The following is a 10,185-nucleotide window of genomic DNA, read 5'->3' on the forward strand; positions in this document are numbered from 1 at the left end:
AATATCAGCAGTCAGCCATGGAAAAACATATAGTGCAGACTGGTTAACAAACAGAAACTGGGCCAAAACAGGCTAATAAATCACCCACCGGTGACAAAACAACACAAATACATACATGCAACGTCTAGGCAGCAGTTCATTCCAATATTGACTTTAAAGGAGAGTTTTTATAGGAGGTTTTATGTATTTGAGTGTACTGAAATATTTAGCAAACTCATTACATGTGTGACTATGTACAACCTGTCTGGCCTATACAGTCTGATTTGTGAATGGGTTTTATGACAACGATGACGTTAGGTGCCATTTTAAAGGGTAACATGATGGAAACTGTGAGTGAGCTTCATCCTCTATTCACGCCTCTTTTGAGCCCATAATGTCTCCATGGTCCCAGCCCATACACACACACACACACACTGTTGGTGGATGAGAGTGGCCCCTTGTATATTTAAAGAAAAAAGCAGGTAAAAAAGAAAAGATATCTCACCTTTCACATAGATTCCTCACCTAAAGTCCAAATCCTCTTCTTATGGGGTCAAGGAGGGGTTAACGTCCCGCTCCCCGGCCCACCCAGACCTCTCACATACTTGGCTTCTCAACAAACTCACTCAGCACGTCTGATGCCACTGACAAACCATCTGTCTAACTTTTAGCCACATGGCAACAAATGCAGCTTTTGATTCATTACTGCTCCTCTGGATTCTCATGCATTTTTATAAAAAATATCTAAGCACACAATTAATATTTTAAAAATCTAACAAAGTCTAATAGAGAAAAACTAATTTTTGACTTGAACTGCACACAGTGAGGTCAGGAGGTCCCTTGACGCTTCCAATATGTGTTAAGTTCCTCTAACTGTAAACTAGATGGACAATAACTTGTAAATCAAATGATGACTCAGCAAAAGATTACTTCCTGTTTGGTGACACTATGACAGGGACATGAATATAGGATGCAGATGTAATACTTTGTTTTAAAGCATGCATACACAACATCTACCATAAATATCACATTGAGGCGATTTTCTATACAACTGGAGTGTTTGATACTGACATTTGTTGCATTGGGCACCTGTACAATCAGCACCGTGTACTAAAACTATTTTAAACACACAGCTGTCATGATTTGATACAACGCCAACCTGTGTCCATTTGTGTAATGAGACAGTTGTTACTGTTGACGCTGCTTCTCACCGCTCCAGTGCTGTGGTTTGGCTTGAGCTGCTGGTCAGGATGTTAGTGTGTCGCTCTGTGTAACATGGAAAAAAATAAAGAAAGAAAATGTGGGGGCTCAAGACCACAGAGCAACAACTGTTCAACAAGGATTCCCTGACTGCAAACAACCATGTCCACAATGTAATGTGCACCCCTGCCCAGATGTGTGCAGCTGCTCTACGGAGGCCGGCCAACCAGGCTCTGACTCAGTGGTTTGGTTTGCAGCCAGTGGAATCTGCCAACTGTTGAGTGTCCAAAGCTGGTTGGCAACTTCACTTGACGACAATGTTGCTTTAAACCTGCTGCAGACAAACAGACTGACAGCTGCAGACACAGTGAGAGTCAATATATATGATGATGGAGAGATGACATGTTAAATATCAAAGCATTACCAGATGATTTACCCTCCACTGTGAGCAGCGCTCGAGCGGAAATGAAACGACTTTGTGCTCTTCTACGCAACACTTCTAAAATGTTGATTCTAGAGAAACTTCTCAGTCTTAAAAGTTTCATATAAACACTGTCTGATTTCACTCTTGAACAGAGGAACAACATCTCCTGTTGCTGTTTAGTTTGGAGTCGGGCATCCAGGGACAGAGGGTTTGATAAACACAGACATGCAGATTCAAGACAGAGCTATAATTTAGAGACCTCAAACACCACGCTGTGCTCAAAGGGTGTGCCATCAATACTGTATTACTGCTGAAACAAAGCCAGCAATACAGTATCCACTGTATAAAACCTGCACACAACATAATCAGAAAAGTTATGTGAAAAAAAAGAATGAATAATTAAATTGTTAGATCATTTACAATGTAAGATGTCACCCTTAATCTCTGCCCATGTAGATTGCTATACTTGTCTAGGAATCTACAGGACAACTTATTTCAAACATTTAAACACATGCAGAGATGGAGTCTGTTTATCCAGTGTGGTGCCACATTCCTGCTGACTTGGAGGCCACATACGTCTGCCAGTGCTAAGATTTTATATCACTTTTATACAGTCTGGTCACTGACAAACCAAAACACATTAAAATGGGAAAGACATTACATTATCGCAGTCTAGAGTTAGGGTCTCATATGAGCACATTAAATCGGTCCAGTGTGTATTTGAACCTGTCACCCATCACATAAATGAGTGTGTGTTAATGATGATTTCACCTGTTCCTATGTACCTGCCTCAGTTACTGTGCAACTTCCTTTTGCTGCAGCGTCTCCTGTTCTACTTTCTCATTAGTGTACCACCAGACATAACTTGCCCAGTGAATCAAATATCCATCTTTAATTTGCCCTGCTTTTCACAGCATTAGGAAAATTATAATTTGCATTCTGCAGCTTTAGGGAGTTACAGTGTGCAGAGTCACGTCCTGTTTTGCTGCCACCGCCAGCTTCTCCCTTCAGGAATGTCACACACTGGCGTTTCAGCACAAAACAGGACAAATAGTTTAGTTAAAACTCAGTTCCTCAGTGACTGCAGCACAGATTTGTAAGACGTTCGATCTAAACCAGAGTCAAGAGTAACCTCATCATGACTTGAAAGAAGCTGCCAATCTAACTTTGTTAAGTCTTTTCCAACACAAAGCAGAATAAAATAAAGTCAGGTGTCAACAACTTTGCATCATGTGCCCATGTTACTTCCACAGTCAAAGTCCTTCACTTGCTCTAATGAATGTCTTGAAAACCAGAGCAAACTGATGAGTATTTTTAAAGATTTTTTTTATTTATATTGCAAGTGCTCTACAAGGGTGCAGTTTAAATTATTCCTGTTTCCAAATTAATAGGCTACAATAAATAAAAATCTTTTTACAACTGAAACATCTAACATGGAAAATTACAAATACACCATTATCACTACACATGTATACACAATGCATGCTTTTTTTCTTTTTACAAAAACCCAAAATTGCATGGTTTTATGTTGATGGCCCATGCCACGATAACTTCTTTAAATGGTTATTATAATGAACATATAGGTTCAGCTGTACAATCATAAATTAGTATACAATCCTCAGCCTGGTCACCACATTTGATTTGTTTCAGATCATATTTGTTAGATGCCAGGTAAGTAAATCAGTGCCAGCTGCCCGTTCATGCAATCTTACAAGTTACATCACGTGGCAATTTTCATGAAATTATTTCAACACTTGGCAACAAAAAGAAATGAAAGAGAAAAAGTTTGTAGTTTCTGAGTAACGTGCACCGATGTAACCTACTGGAGACCAAAGGGAGGAAAGTAAAAATATCAGGTAAAGGAAATAAAAAAAGGGAAACAGTTTGAGAGTGCAAAAATGTGAGGGGATGAGGGAAAGGAATAAGAATCAAGGCATTTTAACACATTTCAGATTATATTACATAGCTGGTTGTAATGAACACCGAGTAGTTTTTGTCAGGGCTGCGCATCCGCTCCTTTCACTCTAGTGTTCACTACAACCTGGTCATTAGCTGAACTCCTCATTAGCTTCTGTCCACCTTAAGATGGAAGAGCCAAGAATCCAGTCGCAGACCTACATAGAAGATATTTGAATCAGGCAGGGTCCTTACACATTTAGTGACAGTATGAAATATCTTGTTTAAATCAAAAACAACAGCAACTTACTCCATGTTGCTTTTCAGCTGATGCACAGTTCTCTTGTCCAGGTAGCGGCAGAAGAGCGTGAGCAGGTTTGAAGGCAGAAGGAGCGGCTCCACTAGTGAACACTGAGACAGCTGTCCTGCCACCTGGAATATTGTGTCAGTCCTACAGGACGACAGGGACACAAATGTCAAAATCCAAGAAGAATATTGAAACTCATTTTATTTTTCATTTTATTCAACCAGGTAGGACTCGTTGAGATCGAGATCTCATTTGCAAAGGCAACCTTGCAAAAGAATATTTGACCAAATTAAAAAAAAGACCCACCAGGTCTCAAAGTCACCAATACTGGGCTCTAAGGGAACACCTGAAGAGAGCAGCTTCTCTCCGTGGGACAAGAGGGCATACAGTAAGGACAGTCCAAACTGAAAGGAAAAGCAGTGAGTGAGCAAACCCCTGCCCAAACTTCCAATAAAATAAAAGTCAAACAGGAAGCGCACACACACACCTTGTTCTGACATGTCAGTGTAAGAGACTCGTATGTCGATAGAGACTCCGATGATGTTAGATCTCTTAGGACCTTAATGAGCTGGCTGAACGCCAGGCGTCCAATCACATCTCGAAGGGGCAGGTAGAGAACTGGAAGTGCCTGAAAAGTGGATGTCGTAAGATTAATTCCAATAGCTTTACAAAGTAAAAACAAGAGACGACAAGCATCGAAGATTCATTCTTGACCTTTTAAACAGGCTATGCAAATATATATGGGAACACTCACCCCTCACTATACTTTATAGAGTTTAGATTCAACTGACAGATTGTGGACTTGGTGGTGTTGGTCAGACAGAAATTCCTTTGGCTTGGAAAGATTATAAATTATGCCATTTTAAAGACTAAAGCTTTTCTGTTTAGTAGTTTTACTGATTAATTGTTTAAATAAGAATTTTCATCTTATGGGTTTTATAAGAATAAAAAGAAAATCACATTTTAAATAACACTCCCCCTTACCTCTTCAGCATCTCTGCTCATCAGCGTAGGAAGATTAGAAGCCACAATATGCAAGATTTTCACTGCGGCATCGTGTTTCAGGAACGGGAGCAGGCGTGCAAGTAGCTTTTTGCCTTTTGAGACCAGCAGGAAAGGAAGAAACTCCCCTCCTGAATCTCTACATCAGAAAGTTAATTGCCGAGTTTCAGTGTCAATCAAAATCTTAACTAAGTTGGTGCAATTTCAGTAGTACACCGAAACTGTGCATGAACACAATATCACTTGTTTCAAGGGGCAGGGAGGATATGACTCACAGAGGGTCGTAGTGTTGCATCTGGGAGTAGATGTACTCCACCTTCCTCTGGGTCTTCTCCATCAGCCTCCTTTCTTCTGCTTCAGATAAGACTGTGGCCTTCATCCTCTCCTTTTCCTCCACCTCCAACAGAGTCATGAACAACTGCAGAGCGAACAAGTGTGACCAAGTGTAAGGACAAGAGTAACGGAAAAACACACGACACTGCATTAAAACAAATGAGCAGCAGCTACCGTTTCTATTTTGCTGAGGACCTCTAACCGCTGCTGTTTGGTGTCTTTTTGTTCCTGTAATGTGAAAACAACAGTCTCAATATCAGGACAGATTGACTGACTGCACAATGTTATGATTTGCCTGAAACACACAACTCACCTCAAGTGGACCCTGAGCTTGAACTGCATGAACTGCACCAATTGCGCGGCGAGGTGAGTAACATGTGGACACAGCAACTTGACCTAAAGAGCCTTCAATGTGCACCACTGGAAGACCAAGAGGCTTGTCATTAGACAAACATAGTGCAGTCAAGGTGTTTCACAAGTTGGAAGATCTTGCATAAAAGCATAGTTTTAGTTTCTGATACGATTGAGGTGAAATACGATTGTCTTTGTAACAAAAATCCTTTGCTAAGCCCTAACCACCGTCTGAAGGTGCAACTCTAAGCCCTAACACCAATGTAGAGCAGGGGGAAACAAATAGGAAAGGAGTTGCACATCAGTATAAAACCTATGGGTCACGGGACAAAAAAGAAAAAGAAAAAAAAACAAAAACACTAATGTTTTGAGAACAAGGCCACCCCTGTAGGACACATCAGATGGCAAATAGGTGATGCAGTAAGACAATGTAGGTGACGACAGAAGAACCTGGTGTGTAGGAGTCGGTCTTTGTGATGTACGGTGTGGTCAGCTTGGGTGGCTCCCTCTTCGTCCTGATGCCCAGCTCCTCCTCAGCCATCTTGGCCTCTATCCGTCGATAGTACTCCTACGACAAAATTTCAATACATGAGCTGTGAAAATTCACATTCTTTCTCCTAAAAGAGCAGCAAAAGTTCAGTTATTTGCTCAACATTTACAATGAATGCTGACACTGGAGTAGTTACCTGGTAATAGTAGTCCTCCAGGTAAGGATTCTCACTCTGCAGCTGAATCATCTGCAGTCTGGTGATCCACTCCTTTTCTTTGGCCGTCATGAGGTTACGATAAGGATCCCAGCCCTCTGATTTTCTACATGCAGATCATACCTTAGGTAAATAAACCCATTCATTTGCCTCAACATACTGAATATGACAAGTTAATAGGAACAAACCTTTGGAATATACGTTGTTTTTGACTTAGTAATCGTTTGTGCTGGGGGTGGAGCTGGGTCACAGGGCCAGGATACCTGTAGGTCACACAGTTTTCTGCTTAACTTGAAAAATCTAACAAAGAGTGGTGCAATTCCTCCAAACAGCAGAGGTCGACAAAGTGCACAGTTGCATTACTTTAGGAAAAGTGTAAAACCTTCTAAATGACTCTATAATATGACTTTATGGAATGCAACAACCCATTTGTACAAAAAAAATGAACTGAGAAAAGTACAACCAGTTCCTACAAACTGTCAGTTTGGCCTTGTGAAGAATCCTCAGCCTCATCTCTCTCAAACAAAGCTCTCTTTAGGAAACTGCCAATGCAAACTGAGCTGTTCATAAATGACTGAAAGTGAAGAAGTTGGCTCCTTTCTCAGAGCATATAGCCCAGATTTACAATAAAATGTCAACAATAAAAGAAAAAGCTGTTTCAAAGTAATGAGTAGGTCATAAATGTAGTGGGGTCAAAAGTAAAATTTCCTAAAAGTAATGCTTAAATACTTGTTACTGTCCGATGGCAAAATGAAGAGATTCATTATTTCAACTCATAAATTTGTATGAATGCCGGGGTTACAGCACATTTTTGACTCTAAAGTTATTGAGAGAGTTTTATATACTCACGAGTGAATTCACTGTGCTGCCAATGCACTTGATACTTGGCTGAAAAAGATTTTAGACCACAAATCAAACAGTCTAGTGAGATACACAAGATCTCACACACCTGAAATGTTGCACTGGATTAGACGAGGGGCTGTCAAAGCAGGACGGTCTCGGTGAGTTGGCACCAAAGCGAAGTTGCATCATCTTAGGAGCCAGAGACTGAGGAGTGGAGGGGCAGCGGCGGGTCGAAGGAAACATGAATCTCCCCGTCTGATTCAGCACAAAAATCATCATCATGAGTCAGGACAAATTTAAATTGGCCATTTGCATTGATGTATCAGTGCAGGTCTAATATACTGTGGAATAAACCTGATTGTAATGCTGCCGAGGGGTCAGAGGCTGACGTGAGAAGATGGGTGATCCTGGCATCATTGGTGCCTGCATCTGTGAGACAAGACAAACACAGAAAACCCATCAGTGAGTGAGCCCGAATGAGCAGTCGGTGAGTGACGTCAGGAGGCTATTTTCTTTATTTACAGTCTGTCCTTTTGGACCGAAGACAGACAGCCCCACCTTCTGGTCTTTATGCTAAGCTAAGCTACCTGCTACTGTCAAATATGAACAAATATGCACTTGATAGATGTTCTCATATAACTCGGCACGACTGGTTATGCACCTGAGGGGGGACTCTTTGGCCGAACTGTCTCCTGTAGTAGGGTCCTCTGATGTCCCCTCTCCTGCCCCTGAAGGGAGAGACAGGATATGGCAAATCCAGGAAGTTGGAGGTCATGTGCTGACCTCTGCCTCTGTGGCCGTCAATCACACAAACTATAGCACTGTCCTAAGAAACAGAACAGAAAAAGACAACTATTTGTTAAAGTAAAAAACCATCATAAAGATGATATTATAATCATCTTGAGTGATCTTAACCTGAAGTAGTGATCCTGAGACTCGTCTGGTTTTTCTGTAAGAAGGCGCCATCCACTAAAGAGGATGAAAAAAAAGTAAACAGTGAAACATTTTGAGGTAAAAAAAAAAAAAAGGTAAAATGTCTCTAAAAAGTTGCCACTTACATCATCCTCAAAGGTTTTATGGAACATGGCGTTCCCACAGTCAACTATGGCACTGTCGAGACTCTTCAAAGTAAAAACAAACCACAATGAAAACGTCTGCTGTGAGACGATGTACATTTTCTTAGATAATAAATACATTAATCCGCATCACCTTGAGACTCGGTCGCCCCTCGACTATCCTCATCACAGCTGGGTCTTCAAACATTTGTCCTCGGCCCAGTCCTCCTCTGTGTCCTCGACCTCTGCCGCGCTGCCCAGCGGGAGCCCGCGGCACATACTGCTGCCTCTGCCGGGGAGGGGAGGGGCAGCTGTGGGGGGGAGTCACGGGTTTGGGGTCCGGCGGTGGAGGCATTGTAGGTGGCGGCTCTCCAAACTGAAGGAGACCACCACTGAGGTCCTCTGTGGGCCCATTAGCATCGAGATCTACAACACAGATGCATGTGGAAGAAGCCTGAGGTTACATTCAGTAAACTTGAAAGAAAGAAAATTGATTTTAGACTCTCCAACTCAAAACTGTATTTACATAAGAACGGTTTGACATTTTGAGAAATGTGTTTTAGTTACATCTGTAGTATATACACACTGTACATTCCCCAGCTTGTTAGTTCAACTTAACATAAAAACTGGCAGTAGGGCAAACAGCTCATCTGACCCTGTCTAAGATCTGGAGCAGTTGCTTGGCAACTAGCCTTGGCTGATATCACACACCTGCTGTCAGACTACATGTGATAATTGTATACCATCATTTCTACTGTTGGCTACATACATGTATAAGAGTACAGAATTAAAAACCATCCAGAGATCCCTTCCCCTTCTGAAAATGTTCCAGTCTTCAACTTTTCCCACAAGCTTGAACAGGCCTGCTGTCACTTATGATGGTATAAAATGGTTAAATCGGTTTAAAAATAATACTGTGATAAAAAAAAAGACATAAACAAACCCATTCCAAACGTCTCCTCGTTGAAGATATTGATCTCCTCATCCTCCTCGGCCATGGCCTGCAGGAGCCCACAGTCCATGCTGGTCGCATCCTCTCCATCACTCCACTCACCTCCATTCTCGGGCCACTGAGGCTCAGACACTTTTTCAGCTTCCTGGTGGAAGAACAAAAGTCAGGGGTGAAAATAATATTTAGAATACCATGACTGTAAAGAATTTTTTTTTCGCTGCTATTTGAAGCAATCGGGATCAATAACAAATGCAGACCCAGCATGCAATGAGTAGCCCAACTTTGCTAGCACGACGCACGACCTCTAGGCCCTCGTGACCCTGCCGCGCGCTCCACACAACAATATCCACACAGTAAAAAGCTGTAACTTCTCGTGACTTACTTGTTGCTGTTCTGAATCACTCATTGTGAATTTTTTTCCCACGCTCCAGCCGACAGGTGACGGTGACTTCCTTCCACAGTAACCTGCTGTCTCTTGTCAGGGAGGGAGGCTCATTAACTGTTAATTGGACTCACCTGTGTTGCACGCGCGTCAACATGAAACGGCACGTGGCTCTCATTTCGTTTTTCTTTTGTATTTTGTACGCAGTTCATGTATTCTTTTTTTTTTAACGGGATTTGGATTCGGATTCGTTCAATTATTTACTTATGGGCCACCCTGCAGGCTTTAACTTTGTAATTGTCAGGCTCGGTTCCCCTGGGAGTAATCAGTGGATGAACACTGACATCTAGTGGACTGTATATTAATGAACCAAATCAAGGAAGCTATATTTATTGACTAGAATTGAGATGCAAAATTATTCAAAATAAGTATAAAAATAATATAGTAGGTCTGTTCTTATTCATTTAAAAACACAATTTTACACCATACAACATGGATAAGTTCATTTCTATTGAATGTTTATGTCTAAATGATGACTAAAGCTCTGAAATAGCCAGTTTGACCAAAAGAAATACTACTAAAAATCTCACCTAATTTTTTTCAGAGATAGCAAAAGCTTTTTTGTTAACCATTGGCTATAAATCCAGTTAAATAAACTCAATATTAAAGGTACAATATGTAAGAAATCTAAAGCAACTGGCCATAAAATCCTCCTAATATGTCACAGAGACTCAATAATGTTCATATGACATGATGA

General features: G+C 41.3%; 1 protein-coding gene across 1 annotated transcript; it reads right to left on the reverse strand.

Moving 5' to 3' along the window:
* Positions 1–3,475: 3,475 nt before the first annotated feature.
* Positions 3,476–9,572, reverse strand: patl2 (PAT1 homolog 2). The gene is made up of 19 exons (XM_085762320.1): positions 9,429–9,572; positions 9,038–9,191; positions 8,249–8,520; positions 8,098–8,160; positions 7,955–8,008; positions 7,701–7,865; positions 7,394–7,468; positions 7,146–7,294; positions 6,385–6,459; positions 6,179–6,302; positions 5,943–6,060; positions 5,455–5,561; positions 5,316–5,369; positions 5,084–5,226; positions 4,791–4,947; positions 4,294–4,434; positions 4,113–4,210; positions 3,810–3,950; positions 3,476–3,717 (listed from the first exon to the last, which is right to left on the reverse strand). Exons 1-19 carry the CDS (start codon positions 9,450–9,452, stop codon positions 3,684–3,686), a joined length of 2,148 nt encoding a protein of 715 aa, XP_085618446.1. The 5' UTR covers positions 9,453–9,572; the 3' UTR covers positions 3,476–3,683.
* Positions 9,573–10,185: the final 613 nt, after the last annotated feature.

This window comes from Trachurus japonicus, chromosome 19 (assembly GCF_045865225.1).
Source record: "Trachurus japonicus isolate A0001 chromosome 19, Traja_1.0".
Classification (NCBI taxonomy): domain Eukaryota; kingdom Metazoa; phylum Chordata; class Actinopteri; order Carangiformes; family Carangidae; genus Trachurus; species Trachurus japonicus.